The sequence below is a fragment of the Sesamum indicum genome, linkage group LG4, assembly GCF_000512975.1.
Source record: "Sesamum indicum cultivar Zhongzhi No. 13 linkage group LG4, S_indicum_v1.0, whole genome shotgun sequence".
Lineage (NCBI taxonomy): Eukaryota > Viridiplantae > Streptophyta > Magnoliopsida > Lamiales > Pedaliaceae > Sesamum > Sesamum indicum.
Genome location: NC_026148.1, coordinates 13164971 through 13185903, shown reverse-complemented (window position 1 = coordinate 13185903; position 20933 = coordinate 13164971). Strand labels below are relative to the sequence as shown.

General features: G+C 30.4%; 1 protein-coding gene across 1 annotated transcript; it reads left to right on the top strand.

The window, feature by feature from the left end:
• On the top strand, window positions 12316-14104 carry LOC105160910 (uncharacterized acetyltransferase At3g50280-like). Its single transcript, XM_011078429.2, has one exon. The coding sequence runs from the start codon at window positions 12369-12371 to the stop codon at window positions 13809-13811; it is 1443 nt and encodes a 480-aa protein (XP_011076731.1). The 5' UTR covers window positions 12316-12368; the 3' UTR covers window positions 13812-14104.

The window sequence follows — 20933 nt, the reverse complement described above, 5'->3', positions numbered from 1 at the left end:
AACATGAGCTAGAATGGGGATAGTAGATCACCAGGATCCCCAACGGACAAGGGCTTGCCATGTGGTTCGTATATCTTCTAACACATAGGATAGGCTGCAAATAGCAGTGGTAATATAGGTTTCAACTTGATCGTGTAGGCAAACATTTTATATTGATGCAAATATTTTATATTGATGCGGATAAAGAATTTGAGTAGTTTATAGGCTTAATGTCTTTTTTTCCTAACGATGCGCCTTTTTAAAATAAACCCGTGAGGCTCGTACAATTTAGAACAAACAATACCTCGCACAACAGGATACGAGTCGAATCGCAAGCTGCATCACAACTTACAATTGTAACTCAACCCAATTAGCTTTGAGTTGGATTGAGTTAAAAGAATTTTAATTTTGAATCACGTTTAATTAAATTCAACTATATTATGGGTTCAACGTGGGTCCTTACAAGTCCAACATAAGTTTCATCATTTTTTTTTTATTAGTCCAACGAAGGTCTTTTTTAATAGTATTATATAATTGATAAAAAATGTAACTATAGGTTTAAGTGCATTTTTGGTCCTGTAAAAATGTTACTATAAGTTGAAGTGTTTTTTTTGGTCTCGTAATTTATGTTAATTGGCGGTTTCATTCTTTAATTTTTTGAAGACAACATTTTAGTATTACGTCTTATTAATATTTGCAATTTCAATTTTTTTCCCCATCGAATTTCACTCTTCTCGCCCGAGAAATACGTATCCACCTCGCGCTACTTTTTAAATTGGGGCTATTGTTTCTACTGACTTATTTTTGACAGCATTTTTGTCCTTGAACTTTTTAGGATAGTATTCTGACTCTGAATCTTTTTAATTTTTACAATTTCAGCTATTTTTTGGTCGTAATTCACCCTTCTTGCAAGTAGAGGTGAACTCCGATAAAAATAAAATACTGAAATATTAAAAATTAAAAATATGTAGGATCAAAATATATACAATCCTGAAATATTAAAGGATAAAAATGCTAAATTACCTAAATTACAGAACCAAAAATACATTTAACCCAGTTACTATAATCACGAGTTCGACATGAGTTGTGTATTTAACCAACTCTAACTAGATCATAGGTCTTATACGGTTTTTAATGGGTGCTAAATGAGTTTTATCACATTTATTTCGTATTAATTAATCAATTAAATATTATTTTAATTTTATATTATTTTCAAAATTGATTAAAAAAATAAGAAAAGGCCGGCACGTAAGATGTACTACACGTCCTTGGTTGGTTTGTTAACACTAATATAAGTAATCTCATACGATATTATAAATGAGTAAATTATCTTTTTATAAAAAAAAAATTATTTTTCTCTCAATATTTTTTAAAATGCAACAACTTACTCTCCCGTATTTTTTAAAATAATTTATCTTTCTATCTAAGAAGATAAATAAAAGGATTCCCTGTTGGTTCCTTGTACCTTCTAGCACAGTACTGTAGAGGGTGCTACATTTCCACTCTATATTGCAAATCAGATTGCTTGTCCAATAGTAGACTGTTCATTTTATAAAATAAAATAATCGAACTGAGATTTCAGTAAATAAGTCCGGTGCAATATTTTGACAAAAGTGATTATTAAAAACTAACAATATATAATTATATTTCATATTGTAATAACACACATTATATACTAACAATTAATAAATAAGATTTTATAGCAATTCAAAATCTATCACAAGAAAAATAAAAAAAAAAAGAAAAGAAAATCTTATTGAATTGAATCCAATCGTATCAAAATCGACTCATTTTCAACTTGATCTATACATTTGAATTTGTATTAGACTCGACACCTTGTAAGGCCGACCCAACCACCCATTTGCTACATCTAGTTGTACTAAAAATAGTTCACGTGATTACTGTTTGTATTTATTACTTTTCACAATTTGTTTTACGATGTTATGTCTTTGAATTCGATCCGATTCAAGTATTAGAAAATTTTAGTGATGAGCTGATACAATAAGAGTAATGGTTTTCCTTTCAATTCTAGACCACAAACACCTAAAAATTATGGTACTATTTCTACTGACTAGTACCTTAAATAATTGAGATTCTATTTTAAATTCTAATCGGGTAAAACAAGAAAAATTCCTCATAAGACGGAAGTATCTTTCATAGGATTCAAAATGCCACAACGGGACAAGATCCACGTTTTTGTCTACTGGATCGGATTGGACTCAACTCAATGACAGGACAGTCAATTCCAGGAGATCTGAATGGCGGGAATCTTGACACGTGAGTCTATACAAGTGCGGACACTTGTCTCTTATAAATACATCCTACAACCTTTTCTGGACCAGATACGATAATCTTGAGTAATTATACATGTGTTATAATTTTTTAAACTCTTTTTCGAACTAATTTAAGTATGAAATGATTTTAGTTAGGAATCTCTCGACCAGCCGAACAATTAGTGGTATTTCTCAGGTTCCGTCCACCCCAGCTTGAGACATGCAACAGCATAGGGGTGGTACCGACCTCAAGTCAGACCAAACCCGATGAATATCCAACTGGAGTGAAACCTGTTAAGTAGTCTTTTTTGTAACAAAATACTATGAACACTTGTGTTCTGTTTGTTGACTTCTGGAGGAGTTTGGTTATCTGAACCTTACATCATCGAGAGGGAGGGTGGCTGGCCGGCCCTTTTCTGCGGAAAGCCAAGTTCAAGGAATACTGGTGGGAATCTACCTGTATTTTCAAACTCTCAGCTACTCTAGTACATGAATGCTGAACTAAAAGCATTTGCTGACTTTATGATCAGGTCATGCAAAATGTGATACGTGAATTAAAACTAAGTACGTAATATGTATAGGTCCTATGAATGTTTGCTGTAATTATTGGTGAAAATGCCGCCCGTGAGTTTGAAGTTTGTGAAGTTGGATCTCTTGATTACCGACTAATATATGTGGCAAAAATACAACCGCAAGCGCATTTATAAATGCTGAAAATACCCCCCAAAAAAAAATCATGTTAAATCAATATTATTCATCAGAGTCAAACCAAATTGATACAAAAAATTAAATTTTGATCGCGATTAATTAATATTTGTCATGGTTTTTATTATTATAACAAAAATGTTTGTCATTGTGTTTGGTTGGGATTAATGTTTTTTACTTTGCTTGCAGAAACAACGGTTAATAGTTGTTGCATAGTTATAACTACTTAGTATTTATCATACTTTTTCACTTTTAATAGTAGTAATTAGCCATTATCAAAAATAATATTTTCCTAACATGTGGCCAATTTTAGGACTTTTAAATTGGGACAACTGCCACCTAGATCATTGACATGGAAAATGGAGGAAAAAATTGCAATTTTAGTTCAGTATGGTGGGGTGTGGGTGGGGGGTCGGCAATCTTGATCTTATAACTAAGGCCTCGGAAATCTTAATTCTAGAATTTATTATTTTGGTGAAAATTGATTTGAACTTCGCCCAAGTAATTGGGGATTTTATCCCATTTGATGGAAAAATTGTGATCCATTGGATGTTCCTATGGATATTTTGTTGGTACTTTTCCATAAATTCTTTCTAGTGGATTTTGCAACATCGTCAAGGTATCAGGCAATACTGTCTGATATCCGTTGAAAAGACCATCTATAACACCGATAAATATCAACTATCGAAAATTTCCGTCGCTATTAAACTATTTTTTTGTAGCGCATGTATGAAGGCGTACTTAACGTATGACTAATTAATAATCCAATCAAAAACAAAATAGATATTTTTCATTTAAAACTTACCATATCACCAAAATCACTAGTTTTAAATGGAATATCATAAAACTAAAAAATACCAATAATTTATATAAATTTGAATGATAAGTAAATAGTTATTTATAAAATGTGTCAAATTACAGATTAAAATATATATCATAGTGACACATAAAATAATTTTTTCATTACTTGAAAATGGTACAATCATGACATAGAAGAAAAGCACAGATTAAGACAAACTATAAATTTGCTTCGGACAACTCTTTTACATGCGTATTTTATGTATATCTAACATAATCACTTACATGCAATTTATGGGCAAAAACCTGCCCCTGACTATTTTTGTCTTTGATCACTATCACATGTAAGCTCATGCCTCCCAAACTATAAGTCTACTTAAAACTTATGTATCAATATATATAATTTTTATATAAAATTTGAACCCACAATCATTTAATTAAATCTGATACGTACCAACTTTACCAAGCAAACATGCCATATGAGTGCGTGCGTGATTAAACCTAGATGCCATAAAGCGTAAGCATATTAAAATATTAAATATTAATAGTTTAAACTTTTAAATGAAGGAGATCATCAACACGAGGTGCTTCGACATCCAATATGAAATTCACAATAAATTGTACTTGTTATTGAAAATTAGTGCCCAAATTAATTTCTAATAGACAAATAGTGTAATCATCATTGTTTATTGGGATAATTACATTTCACCTCCTAACCTATGATTTATTTACACAAATTAGCTATAAAGAACAATGTCCCATACTTTTCTGTAAACAATAGTGCAATTTCCCCCATTTTATGTTGCATAATGTGATAAAGGGCTGGAGACTCATTTTTTGCGCCCAAATTCCCTCTATAACGCAACTTAGAGCTGCTAAAAGTTTATTTCCCCCCTCCAAACGTGTCGATTAATGTACAGATGATCAACACATGTATTTTTCGGCCACTTTCATCTGTAGAAAAATGGACTAAAAATGTTTCTTTTTTTTTTTTTCATTTTGATGCTTAAATTGTTAAACCCGTGAAGTTAAGGACTTCAGGTGACACTCTCTCCCCTATCTTGTGGGGTTAAAAGTGTAATTTTACCATCCAAAATTTAGCCCGTTTCAAGACCTATTTAGCTTAGGTTAAGATTTTTCTTCTAAATATATGCAATGTCTATTGTGTAATGATGTTGAAGTTTCTGATAGGTGTATGTATAATTTTTCAAAATATAAGGATGATTAGTGTGTTTCTTCCTTTTGTGAGTTTAATCGAGTAATTGAAACTATTAAGATAGATTTAGCACATATCTATAAGTCTAGCCATATAAAAAACTTATGCCCACCTATACCACTATTCAAAGAACAATCAAAAACCTCTTTGAATTGGAACATGTCTTTAAATGGACCACTTTTCAAAGTACAATTCAAAATTTGTGACATTTTGAAATGTTTCCTTGCGCACCGTATTCTTCTCAAATTTTTGCTCCTTTCGATTGCCTGGGAATTTCCCCTAATTTTCTACCAAGAAAGTTGAAATTTGTTATCTTGTATAATGTGACAAAGGGTGGGAGATTCATTTTTGGAGCCAAAATTCCCTCTAGAATGCAACTACTAGTCGGTAAGTCTGTATTGTTCCACCAATAATGTTTTAGTCTAATAGTTAAAGTTAAAGTTCAGGTCTAAAGATATGTTTAAGATTATGGGTTTGAATTTTATCGGACGTGTGCTTATTTATCTCATTTTCTATGAGTTACTGTAATTTACTTATTTTTAATTATTTGTTGAATCGTTTACTGGTCTTAATTATATTGATATGTTTCTCGAATGAATGAATTACTTAACAAAAGAAAAAGAAAGTTTATATTTGTTCCCTTCTGACGTGTTGACTAACCTGCACATGATCAGCACGTGTATTTTTCATCTATTTTCTGACTGCAAAAAAAGGGCGAAAAGTGTTAATTTATTTGGATTTTGATAATTAAGTTTTCAAGCCCACAAATCTAAAAGCTTTAGTTGCATAACATTCTATCCTATGAGTTAAAAAATATAATTTTATCAATTTTCAACTATTTATTATTTGAAAAAAATCAATCCAAAGGTTAATTAATTACGAATTTACTATACCGACCTTCGCATTAACCAACATCACATTCATACGTATTTGACTATTTATAAAGCAACAAATTTGCTTAATAAAATAATATCACCTTTGTTCCATTATTATAATTCATGCATTTTAAATCATTATTGGCGCCGACAAAATTAGAAAAGACGGTTGTGTTTTGATTAATTTTTATTAAGAAGACCTTCTGTGTAGTTATGGAGTGTAAATTACATCGACATCTTTAAAATTAAATTAAAATATATAAATAATTTTTATTATTTGTGAAAAATTATAACTATATTTTTTGAGAGTATTAGTGGAAACTTTTTTTAGGAAGTATTTATAAATAGAGGGTTTAGTTGTAATTACAATTATAACTTTAAGGGATGTATTTGTAATACTATAAGAAATATGGAGTGTTTGTATATTTATCAAGGGGTGTTATGTAATTTATTCTTTTTATTACTATAAATAGTTAATTTTTTCCACCACTTATTTAAACTATGTATCTTATACATAATTAAGTCAAGTAATTATTAAAAAATTATCACAATTAGACGTATAATTAAATACTGTTTAATTAAGTATGTAAACAGAATCAAGAGATTCTCTGCCAACTTTCGTAGGCATAAGAGGAACAACCGCCAGTTAACTTACAGAATGTGAATCGGCGGCGCACCGGCCAAGCTCTCCGGCCCCACGCACAAAAAGTCCAACCGGAAAATTGAAGTTTCACAATAAAAAATTATAAATTCGCATTTTATAGATATTTAATTTATTTTTTATTATAGTACATTATTTCTTAGTTTAATTTGACTTTGTTGATTGATTTGAAAATATTAATGTGCTGCATTATGAATATTATACTAATAGTTGGCTGAGATAGAACTATTGATGTATTTAAAAAAAACATAGTCAGTGCAATAACATGATTCGCGTGATTTAGAAAATTACGTCTAGTATTTTGATGTTTGCTTCTATTTACAAATAAGTACATCTGTTAGTTAAAATTTACCGAATTTATTGATATTAATAAAAAAGTCCGATAAAAATCTATATTTACGTCGAATTGACTTATTACTGATTTATTGAAGGTCAAATAATTTATTTTTATCAAATTATACTTATACATCTTTACGCATTAATGCATGCGAGAAGTTATATTTTCATCGTTATAAGGGTAGTTTTGTTAGAAAAAAATTGGTTGACCTATAATAAATTAATAATAAGTCAATTGAGGGTAAATGTTAATTTTTCATTCACGTTTTTTTTTTTTTGTTAATATCAACAAATTTAGTGAATTTTGAATAATGGATAGATCCATTTATTACGGAATAAAATCTAAAGAAGTACTAGATGTAATTTTTCAAATTATAAATTTTTTTTTGTATAATTATATCAAATAATCAAAATAGGAGAATGTAATTATTCCTAATTTAATTTAATCTTTATTATACATCGGGGAAAGGACATCATTAACTACATAACATTAATGTGTAATTAAGTCGACATGAATCCGCGGCTTGTCCTGACGCCTCCACATAAAAGGCAATGTCCCTCTGTTTTAAGCAAAAAATCAGAGGAAGGTTCCATGCATGTACAACATACACATCATAATTTTTTTGTTCGAATCAAATCAATTAAAAAATAAATATATTATACTTGTTATATTATTGATCACTTTTTTTAAATTAATACTAATTTTATAATAAATATATTATATTTATCATATAATTGATTTAGGTTATTAAGTTTGTACTAATATTTTGGAGAAGCAAACAAACAAAAATTGGGTGTTGCACTGTCCGAAATTTAGACTGTGGTCTTACATCTACAAGCATAGTTAGTTAGGGATGTATTGGGTGGACTTCATTTATGATTTCTTTTATGCCTAAGTCTGTAAAGATAGATTGAATTAACAAGAAGAAGAAATTCAAAAATTGTGGAGTAAAACAAATTACTATTCATTGACAAGATTACTCATACGTGTAGGCAGACGATTGCAGTGCATGCGCGCAGCGCTCAATAGACAAGATACAATGTATGTATTTATGGAGTATTTTTGGGTATCCAAAATTATATTTATACCCTCAGAAATAATTTAATATTACTGTTACACCCTTCGTATGGAAAGGAAGTTCCCAAAGGTCTATAAGTCCTCTTTCCTTATCCTTTCCAAATTTTTTGATGGGGACTTTCATTTGCTTCAGACTAATTTGAACTAAGACAGAAATCGCAGATTAGTTCGTAAATCACAAGAAAGAAAACATTACTATTGATTACAATATTAATAAATATAGCTAAAAATTATGATAAATAATTATGATTAACTATAGTGAAATAAAATCGATACAAAAACCTAATTTTTTAAAATAAAAAGATTGTTTACCGCAACCAAGAGCCATGGTAAAAACACTGTCATGGCTAAACATTTTAACTATTCTCGTAAAAAACACGGTCGACAACTGTTGCGTAGACGTAGTTTATGAGTATTTATTATTAACTATACATTTAACTATAATTAGATATTATATTTTTTGCAGTGAATTTGGAATAAAGTGAAAATTCTCACTTCAAATTATGTTACTTTTTTCAGTTATCCCTCATTTTGTTAATAATCTCAAATTTTATATGTAAGTTCAATAAAATTTGAAATTTAACGTTATTTAAATTTTGAAAGTATCCTTTCATATGAATTAAAAATATTTATGTTGTATTCTATTCATCTCTACTTAGACTACGTACGATAGTGTTTGTAATACCTTCTACGTGGTTGGAATAAATTGTAGGAAAGTTATAATTTAATTAAGCACAATAAAAGTTTGAAGTGTTTGAAAATAAAGTGAAAGGGGAAAAAAGTTGAAATGAGAATGTTTTATTAATGAATTGTAGAAATCGATAGGGAGTTGCTTATAACTTTTAATTTAAGTCAACATCCCCTGTAAAGCTAAAAATTTATCGTGTGAAAAATGTAATGGGAGGAGTGAAAATGCAAATGTTGTACTAAGTACATATTGTATGTGAACTAATTATTGTATTAAATGATGTATATGATGTAATGTAATAAACATTTTTAAAAAAAATAATAATAATTCCCCCTTAAAATGTTGAATCTGCGTCTAAAAATAGCTAAAAAGTTAATAAAATTGCGATAGGAGAAGGATTATAGTAAAAACTTGACTCTGGGACGAAAACACATCACTAGTGTGAAATAGGCCTAGGTGTATTTTTGAGTTAAAGTTCTACACTGAAGAACAAGGTCGTGTCATAAACACAGCCTAGGCTTGTTTATTTTTTCTTAAAATATAAAAGACAAGAAAATTGTTTTTATAGACTAATTAAGCCATGCTCCAATCACATGACCATTATTCGGTATTTTTGTCAAAAAATGGTCAGAAGGACTAAATTAAAATAAAAATTAAAGTTTAAAAATACTAAGTCAAAAAATAAATTTGGTGAACTAAAGTGATCCTGAATACAAACTTAACGAATAAACTATACTATTTACTCTGAACTTTAGGAATTAAACCTTTTTTTTAATGAAAATTTTAGAAAAATTGTAAATTTTTTATTCAATTATTTTAAGACTTAGCAGATTTAATCCCGCAAATTAAAAAAAATTACAATGTTTATATGTCGTTTTTATAAATACATAGTTTATAGACGTTATGTAATTTTTTTTTTTTATCATATTTATAGTTCTAAAATTATTCTCGTACCAACATCACTTATTTAAATATTGAAGAATTTTAACTAAAGTATAAACTTTTTGAGTGTAGATATATAAAAATAAGCAAGTCAACTAGAAATTGGGATAAAAAATTATTGACTCCTACTTGAAGCTTGTTATAAAAGATATATATACGATCAGAAAGTTAAGACAAGAGTTAGATTCTTAATTTTTAACAATGTTGTCGATGGCAATGTTAATTTGTCTTTCAAAATACAATGATTTTGTATTCTCAAAGTAGCAAAAGTACAAATTTTGAGAACCAGACCAAAATAATACTTCGGAGTCCTTCGAAAAAGAATATCATAATGCTTGCTATTATTAGGAATGCTTTCAATCTGATTTGAACGAATGAAATGCAAATGGAGGGCTGTGTTTATTAGAAAATATACGTGTAAGTTGTAAAATGTTACGATACACATATCATTACACTCAATAGACGTATCATTTCAACATAATATATACATCGTTTCATCAAAGGACATGTTAGTGTAGTGATTGACACATATTCGGTTGATTTGACACGATCGAATAATAATACACTATCAACTATTATTCGCACATCGCGAGCTTAACATGCATCATACTTTATAACCAATCATTCACTACGATCTAATTTAATCAAAATAAATTATTAATTGAAACTATAATAATTCACTAACCAATTTATTTTATATTTTTAAAATGCAATAATTCGTAAAATACAATAAATTGCTTTATGAATTATTGTATTTTAAAAAATAAAGGAAAGTAAGTTGCTAATTTTTTATAAGATAATAATTTATCCATTTATAATATCACGGAATTACTTGCATTCTTTTTCTAAATTTTGAATTTGGTCTCGAGCTTCAATCGAAGGATTCCAACACTATCACAAACTTATCAGTATAGTTCATTGTATTTTTTTAAAATTGTATAAAAAATATACACTATTACATTTGTATTGTTTATTATATTTTTAAAATTAATACAATTTTATCATTATGTGTTTTAAAATTTTAATATGTTGTAAAAAGTTAATTAAATATAATTAATTTATAAAAAATAAAATTAAACAAAAAATAAAAAAATTTATAGACGCATGAATTGTGAATTGCCAAATTCATGTCGTGAATTTGATCCACAATATAAAATCATGGATTGGGTCCACGACACTAAGTCATGGATCCGATCCGCGACTTGATAATTTTTTTTAAAGAAAATATTTTTCAAGTCGAATCGCGGGTCACATTCACTACTCGATATATTTTAAATAAATTATATTTATATAATTTATTTTTTTAATATTATTTAAATAATTAACTCCACGCCTGTCCTTCCATCGGTAGGAAATGCTTGCTTTAGTTTGATGGATATATCAACATGACACGCAAAGAGCAAACTCGTCGCCATCGTTTCTCTTCACGAGTGCCTAAAGATAGACTTCGTCCAACGTACGACCACTAAGTTGACCCTGCAATTTTTTCATGTCTTAAAACCGCCGGAATTTCGACATGACTGCAGGCCGGCAGACGTGAGAGGTCTGTCATTTCCCACATTTCAGTTCAATAATTAATAAAGATAATTACATTTATATTTTTGTATTTATGATATATTTATACAATTTACTCCTATTTCTTGGGTAATTATAAAAATTATTCATAACAATAAAAAAAAAAATAAAAAAATTTATGCAGCTATGTTAACGTTTTTAAGGGTGTATTGTAATTTTTCAAAAGATATAAATGATTTGTGTAAATGATGTTGACGTTTCAGTAAGTCTATGCGTAATATTTCAAAAGATAAAAATAATTTGTGTATATAGACCATAAATCAGAGGGTGTAAATGTAATTATCCTTAATTAATATGAATCCAAAATAAATTGTGGAATCCCCTAAATTAGATTTAATTATATAGATATTTTTATTTTTTTATTTTTATACAATTATACGTGTATTCAGTGAGGAGATAAATGACTTTTTTTTTTCTCTTTTGAAACCCCCACGAGATAAATGATTTTAGAATGTATACTTGTAATTTTATAAAAGAGATTATGTTTTTATGTAGATTAACAAAATCTACAATGTAATATGTAATAAAAAAATAATTTAAAATTTGTATGGAAAGTTCAATCTAATTGAGGGTGTATGGGTGTTTGTAATAAATTTTATTTTTTTAATTGTAATAAATTGTAAGAAAAGTTGCAAGGTAAACAATAATAAAAGTTGTGAGCGTTAAAGTGTTTGAAAAAATAATTTAATATTTACAATTTCATTAATTGTAGAAGTTGGCATGAGACTATTTTTAGTTTAAATTAGTTTAATTTGAGCAGTTCAAGAATTAAATCTGTAAAATAAATTTTTATTGACAAGTTAATGAACGATCAAACGCAGGCAATGATAAGACAAACGCTGAATAGAAAAAATGGTGGGTGTGGAAAAAATTCTAACTCGAATTAGATTTGGTCAGATCTGAATTAATTATATAATAAATTAATATATTATTTGAGATATATTTATTGTATAATTAATTTAATTATGTGAAACTTGATTTGATTAATTTTTTTTGCAGTTGCACACGAGTTATCCAAATTCCAATCATTCTAAAAACATGCACTGTTTCCCTCAGTCAACGCATCAACCAAATCAGCAACGCCTCCCCAATTAGAACACTGTCATCCATCCCTCAAATGCATGAACCCCAATTCCCCATTCAACTCCTATATATACCCCCATCTCCCCCTCCCCATCCCCATTCCATCTCACTCTCTATTTCACTCTTCACTTCTCACTTCAAACTGCGAAAATATCGAAGATGGTTTCCCAATCTTTACCTGTGGTATCAAAGTGCGCAGTTTTCCCTGATCAAGAATCCACCTTAGGAGAGCTGAAGCTCTCTGTTTCTGATCTCCCCATGCTCTCCTGCCACTACATTCAGAAAGGAATTTTGTTCACCAATCCACCATTTCCGATTTCTCAACTTTTTTCTTTGCTCAAACGCAGCCTCTCTCAGACCCTGGCCTATTTCCCGCCGCTCGCCGGCCGCCTAGTCAGTGACGCTGACGGCTATATTTATATTTCCTGCAATGACGCTGGCGTTGATTTCATTCACGCTGATGGATCCCACATCCATGTCGCTGATATGCTGGGGCCGGCTGATGGCGATGTGCCGGGAGCGGTGAGGGGCTGCTTCGCATTTGACGAAACGGTGAGTTATGAAGGGCATTTCAGGCCTATTCTTGCCGTTCAGGTGACGGAACTGGCTGATGGTGTCTTTATTGGCTGCTCCGTCAACCACGCCGTCGTGGACGGGACTTCGTTCTGGAACTTTTTCAATACTTTTGCGGAGTTGAGCAGAGGGGTGAAGTGGATTTCGCGCACCCCGGATTTCAGCCGTGATTCTGTTCTGATTTCTCCGGCGGTGCTCAAACTCCCGGATGGTGGCCCACAGGTTACATTCTCCGGCGACGCTCCGATAAGAGAGAGGATTTTCAAGTTCAGCAGAGAATCAATTCTGAAGCTGAAAGCCAAAGTTAATGATAGTAGTTTGGAAGATGACGACGGGATTGACGTCGCTGAGCTAATGGGCAAGCACAGCAACGACACGTTGAAATTTCCCGACAGCAAATTAACGGCGTTAACCTGGCTGAGAAACGCCGTTTGCGGGGAAACGAAACATAGAAATCCAACGGTCGAGATATCATCCTTCCAATCACTGTGCGCGCTGCTCTGGCGCGGCATAACCCGCGCGAGAAAGCTGCCACCCTCGAAAACGACGACGTTCAGAATGGCTGTGAACTGCCGCCACAGGCTGGGGCCGAAACTTGAGCCGCTGTACTTCGGAAATGCAATACAGAGCATTCCGACCTACGCATTGGCTGGTGACGTGTTGTCTAAGGATCTGCGGTGGTGCGCAGCGCAGCTGAACAAAAACGTGATGGCCCACGATAACGCTATTGTGAGGAAGTACGTAGAAGATTGGGAGAGGAACCCGCAATGCTTCCCGCTGGGAAATTTCGACGGCGCGATGGTGACGATGGGCAGCTCCCCAAGGTTCCCAATGTACGACAACGATTTCGGGTGGGGCCGACCCGTTGCGGTTCGGAGCGGGCGGGCTAATAAATTCGACGGCAAGATCTCTGCGTTTCCTGGGAGAGAAGGGGGAGGATCCGTTGATCTGGAGGTGATTTTGGCGCCTGAAACAATGGCGGGTCTGGAGTCCGACCCAGAGTTCATGCAATATGTCTCCATTTATTAACCAACAAGTATACTATTGTTATATTTATAAATATATGAAGTGGAGGTAAATGAAGAGGATTTTCCCCTGTTACTTGGTGTATGAAGGTCTTCTGATCATATTCCTACAATTCCAATCTACGGCCTGAGTATTTCTTGGGGTTCAGTTACTTGGTTCAAGTGATCTAATCATATGATGATCAAAGTTTAATGTAATAGTTGGGGTTGTATTTGTTGCTTCAGCTATAGTACAACTAGTTTCAGATGTTGTACCTTGATTTCTTTGCTTTTTTTTTTTTTTTATTTGGTGATTGGTAACGTCGTGTGGGAGTGTAAACTTTGATAATTGGCTATTTTATTTTGGATAAGGTAAGTATTCATAAATAAAACAAGAGAATATTGGATAAATAAATAATTCACATTTATATTGTCTGGAAATTGCATTACTTTTTTGTTATATAATTCACATTTATATAAAGTTTAATGCAATTTACCTTTCTGTGATATGATATTGTAAATGAGCAAATTATCCTTTTACGAAAAAAAATAATAATTTAATTTCCTATATTTTTAAAATGAAACAATTTACCTTCTTGTCTAAGGAGTTAAATTGCTTTATTTTTAAAAATACAAGATAATAATTGTTATATTTTTAAAAACACAGAGAGATAAATTGATATTTATTTTTTTATAAAAAGACAATTTTCTCATCTAGAATATCACAAGACCGTTGCTTGCATTTTTTTTCATTTATACATGTAATAATGGGAAGGAGATATAGTCCACAACCCAGATGTGTAGTCATGAGCAGAACGATCACTTTTTTCCATTTCGAATTACAATATATAAAAAGAATTAATTTATCTTTTACTCAAACCCTTATGAAAACAATAATAGACATAAACTCATCCGAACGAAGAAAAAAGAAATTACAAAATCCAACTCCTGAGTTTTAGAAAAAAGAAGTTCACTACGTCCCAAATCAAAGAGTTGCTTTGCTCTCTTAGTAACCGTTCAAAGGATCACACTGCGCTTTTTTCTTTTTTTTCCTTCTTTCTTTATAGGCCCGTTCTTGTCTTCACATGAAGTCCTCTTGCATCTAATCCCATAAAAGAAACTATATAAATAAATAAATAGCACAAGATGAGGCAAAAGTTTCTTTTTTAGTAAAAATGCAAACAACCCTCTTTGTGATATTGCAAATGAGCAAATTACTCTCTTATGAAAAAATGTATAGCGATTTACCTCCCTGTAATTTTTAAAATACAATAATTTACCTCTCTATGTTTTCCAAAATGAAACAATTTTACCTCCCTATATAAGGAGGTAAATTGCTTCATTTTAAAAAGTATAGAGAGGTAAATTGTTTCATTTTAAAAAGTATAGAGAGGTAAATTGCTATATTTTTTTTGTAGAAAGGTAATGTGCTCATTTTCAATATCACATAGGATAAATTGTTATTCACCCGTTTCTTCGTGTATATATATAATAAGCACAATCACTTTAATTAATATTGATATAAAAATTTAAATACTTCTCCAATATCTTTATTTGAAGCAATACATATACATACATACATTCACACAAAACAATGCCCACCACTGAAAATGCATTGACTAAAGTAGATTTCATCATTCTTTCCGAATCTAACTATCAAAACATTTTCATGGGATCGTCGACACTGCACTTAACCAAAATTTGTTTTGTCTTAGATTCGCACTAGATAACATGAACTTTATGCTTTTATTTCAGTTGTCTCTTCTCTTATATATATATTTCTTTCTTGTCAAGTGTTGGAATATGGCTATCATTGCCCTCGATATCATTACGGCAACAACTACTAGATGCTGTGCAATGCATTTCTCCAAGAAAAGGGGAACTCTAGCTATATATATATATACTTTAAAATATAATTTCCTAATTTTATTAATCTTTTGCATGCCCTAATCAATATTTTCTTTTTTTCTTTTTATTTGGGCTCTTGAAAAATATCCCACTATACATGAGGATGATGAATATTATTCACGCATGAATGTGTCCTTTCTTCTAAAAAATTGAAGAAGATGATGATTATGTTTTGATTCCTTCTGCTTTTGGCCCTTGAGCTTCTTCAAAACTCCTCCAATTTCACCAATGGAGCTTCGTTTGATTGATTTGGTTGAGATCTCACAATCGAAAAGTTGTGAGTTTGAATCTTATAAATGTGGGTGTGTATGCTTCTGTTTTGTTTCGTTTACATGTATTTATTGATTTGAATTATTGATGTATTGAATCAGCATTTAAATTTAAATGTATTAAATGATGTAATGAATCGCATAATATATATATATATATATAACCGCCTATACTTTCTTTCTTTCTTTAATTAAATGCTAAAAAAAATCATAACATCATTAAACATATAAAGCAATGTAATCAAATTATTGTGTAGTTTCTTATAAATTTATTTAAGGTACTACATCAACTAAAAAATATATTCATGTTTACATTTGCAATAATTCAAAAAGGTTCATACCAATGACTTCTTAGCATGATGGTTAAGATTGAGGTCTCATGAACTAGTTTAATGTCATTGATTTGAATCTCTATGGAGGCGTGGATATTTGTGTCACTTTAAATAAATTTATTATTTCATAATTCTTAATTATGTTAATGCATGTATTAATTGAATTGATATATTATTCAATTGCGCTTCATCTATTGAAACATTAATATAATCATATAAGTATCATTTTTATAAAACAAAAAAAAAAGAAAAGAAAAGAAAAAAAACAAAAATATCATTAGAAGTTTGATAAAAAAGATGTATAATACTTTTGATTTCTTTAAATTTTTGGACTATAGTTGCTCGTGCGATTCTAAACTCGGTAAGTGGGTAGTTTTTTAGGAATAATTATCCACTCCATAAAATCGAGTTATTTTGTCTAGATAGGGGTTAAACTGTTTTATTTTAAAAAATATGGGGGGTTAATTGTTATTTTTTTTTCATAAGGGGTAATTTGCTTATTTGCAATATGATAGGGAGCTAAATTGCATTAAACTCGAATATATTATATTGACACCTCCTGAGTTTAAATATTGTAATTAAAACAATACATCTCATATTCGGAGGCAAAAGTTTATACAAAACACTTCTTAAAAGTATATATATATATATTACACTAACACCCCTTAAAAATGTGAAGTAAAATTGATCTTACAAACTCAAATTTCCTATTCACGGACGTTTGTGTGCCTTTTTTTTTTTTTTTTTTTTTTTTTTTTTTTTTTTTTTTTGTTTTTTACAAGTAAAATTGATCTTACAAACTCAAATTTCCTATTCACGGACGTTTGTGTGCCTTTTTTTTTTTTTTTTTTTTGTATTTTCTATATTATATGATATATACAGGCGTTTGTATGTAACTTTTTTTAATAAAATAAAATAAATAACGTACGTAATTTTCATACGTATGCATAATATGTACATATTAAATAAAATTAAAAATTAAAATCCAGTTGGTAGAAAGTGATGGAATTTTAACTAGCTAGCTATAATTCAGACAGCAGTTACTCGCAAAAATGAGGGATTTGAGTGGAAATGATGTTGAAGATGATGATGACGATGTGGTAGTCTCATTCATTTCTTAATTTTCTCATTCAGATAAGGAATCTGAGTTAGAATTGCCAATTAATGGTTTGTGATGAAGGGGTATCTGATATCCTCATGAAATGCTAAATGCTTGCTTGTTATCATGAGCTGTAAGGCTGTAATTCGATGGCAAGTATTTTCATGAAATCATGTTTCATCAGAGCATCTTCTGCCTTTCCAAACATGCCTTTGTCTGGCACTTTCGGATAAATTCTCCAAAATTTTACTCACAAGTATTTGTTTGTAGACAAATTATAATAAAAGGCAAATCAAATCGATGATATGGATATATAGCGGAATACTAACTTTATTATGAATTTTGGACAATTGAGTTACCAAGGTACTTACTTTGATATATATATTTTTAGTATAAGTTGGGGTCTAAGATCAGTTAATAAGATAAATTTTGGCGCCGTTTGTGGGTACGAGGACATGTGCCCCTCTCAAGTCTCTCATCTGGATATTAGTAAGCATCCCATATTGATTGCGAACGGGAAGTATGAGCGACTTATAAGTTCCAGGACCTCTCTCCCTAACGAGGTGCTTTTTCAAGATAAACGTTGAAGCTCGAACAAAATTAGAGTGAACAATATCTCGTATAACGGAGCATCAATCGAGTCACAAACCACATCATTTGGCGTTGTCTGTGGGGAAAGAGGTCATGTGCCCCTCCCAAACACCTCTTGAGTCACAAGCCGTATCAGTTACCAAAGACTAATTAATTAAAAATCCCTATTAAAAAATATTGAAGAGCCAAAGGAGCAAATGGACTTGTTATTAAGTAAAACCAAATAAATACGTATAGATTTGACTATATTAATCATACCAGCAATCGAGCAGTCGTGCTAAACCATATTAGTTAAATTATATTTCTATTTAACTATTCTTGCATTTTAAATGATTGGCTGCCCGCCGACAAATCAGAAAAGACGGTTACACTATCTAATTTTTGTCATTATTATTATACTGAGATTTCTCCAACCAGCTGGTAACCTTAAACATAAGAACTTCAGAGATTCCATGCACGACGACTCGAGAGGGGGAAGATTATTAGAGGAATGACAGCCAACTCATAGAATGTAAATAGTCGGCGCAATATTCAACTTCTGCTTCATTGTATGTATCTGCATGGGGATCCTCAATCTGCCTGACTAACATATATATATATATATATAGAGAGAGAGAGAGAGAGAGAGAGAGAGAGAGAGTTGCATGCAAATTAAATTAAACATAAGTACATTATAAACATGACCAACTTGCGTTTTATTTTAATTTGGTGGTGACTTTAGTTGAATTCTTCTAATGGCAGTACTAAATTGTGAAAACAGTAATTCTTGGATTCGGGAGATTATTCGATGGAATATTATCATTTTAGCCCAATAAATATAAGAATCGATCATTTTGGTTTCATACGAATATAATTTGACAATTTCTTCTTATAATCTTAAAATCCTGTAAGAAAAAAGCATTTTTATCTCATGTAACTTAGGGTCTTCCGACTTTTAAAATTATTGATTATGAAATTTTTAATTTTAGTCCAACACCTTTAAAAGATTAGCATGGTTGGTCCGATAGCGCACCTCTACATTAGATACTTAATTAATAGAAAGGTCACGTGGCCGTTAAGTGCATGTGACCAAAAGTGCTATTTTTTTAAAGTATGAGGGTCAAAAGTGAGAATTCTGTAATCAGTGAGATTAAAAGTGTAAAGGTCCTAACAGCCACATGCAAAGCCCGTGATATTTTTCGTTAAAATATCTAATAAAAATTCGCCATAAGACCAAAAGTACTATATTTTAAAAATTATGAAAGTAAATGCAAGAATTCGATAACTAATTGGACTAAAAGTAAAAATATCCTAAATTACAGAACAAAAAATATTATTTCTCTAATTTAGCACATTAAAACAAAAATGATAAAAAAAAATGTGCATGTGGCAATTGGCATGCAATTTTCCCCAATTCAAGGATGAAATTAAGATATTATTCGAGCTAGATTTTGGATATATATATATAGCTCTTTTTTGGAATATTGGATAACAAGTTTTGAGTTTTGCAATGTATGTATTGATTCTCTATTATCAATTTATTTGAGAGATTATTTTTGTTAACTTTTTAATTCATAAATCCAGGAAGCATACTTTTGGGAACATTAAGGTGCAAAAAAGCGTTTTTGTCCGAAAGTTTAAAACACTCTCACTAGATTGGATTTTTTATTTCAATTTGTATTGTATCTTTTAATTTATTTTTTATATACAGATCATATGTTTCTTTAATTTATTTTTTATATACAGATCATAGGTATGACATAACGTACGACATATTGATCGTGTATATATAAAATAAAATAGGAGATGTAATAAGAATTGTTATAAGAAATTCATCGATTTGCGACAGCACCCAAGATAATTTATATATTCTTATTAAAAAAATATTGATTTTGACATTGCGATTTAATATAAAACACAATCTCATTAATTAATTCAAATGTATTCATATTGCACACGAAAACTTATACAAAATTAAGAACACATATATTCTCCCTTCGATAATACAAGGATTCTAATTTAACACTGCTTTGTCATAATCGGTACATACTAAAAAAATAATTATTGTTAATGAAAAAAATTTAAGCAACACCCCTGTGATATTATAAATGTACAAATTAGCTTCCTATAAAAAATTAAATAGCAATTTATAATTTTTTATATTTTTTAAAATGCAGTAATTTACCTCCCATGTTTTTAAAATTGAAGCAATTTAATTAGCTCCTTAGACAGGAAGGTAAATCGCTTCATTTTAAAAAACACAGGGGTGTAAAACGTTATTCTTTGTATAAGAAAATAATTTGTTCATTTTTCAATCTCAGAGGGGGTGTAAATTGCATTAAACCCTATTATTAATGAAAGCAATTCTTGATTTTTCAAAGATTACCACAAAAACAGGATTAACTATTCCCTACGCTATAATTCATCACAGGTTAAAAATCATGATAAATTAATATTATCTACCACTTTCAAATAAAATTGATGTAAAAACTTAGTTTGACCCGATTAATTAATCAACATTCATCGTAGTTTTACCTATATTAAAAATACTTGCAATAACTTTTAGCTGTAGATCTAATGTTTTGACATCGCTTCTAAAAATAATTTACGCAATCATAATTAACTAATTAATACTTATCATAATTATTTATTTTTAATCATGATAATTAATCATAATAAAGATCTAACTCTTTTATCTTATATAAATTCTTAAACAGATCTTATATCAATATGATTGAAGGAATCACGCAAGTAGCTAGCCAGTGATCTTGTTTATGCATTGAGTAATCCAAGGAAAATCTTATAAGCTGACTAACAGTCTGCTGAATCTCCTGACTGAGATTTGCAGCAAAATCCCAAAGGATCCACCTTAATCTCATCAATTTAGATATACCCATGCAACCTGCTACTTCCCAACCCTCAAGAGATCCTCATCTTTACCCAACTTCGTTGTTTCCTTTTACCTAATT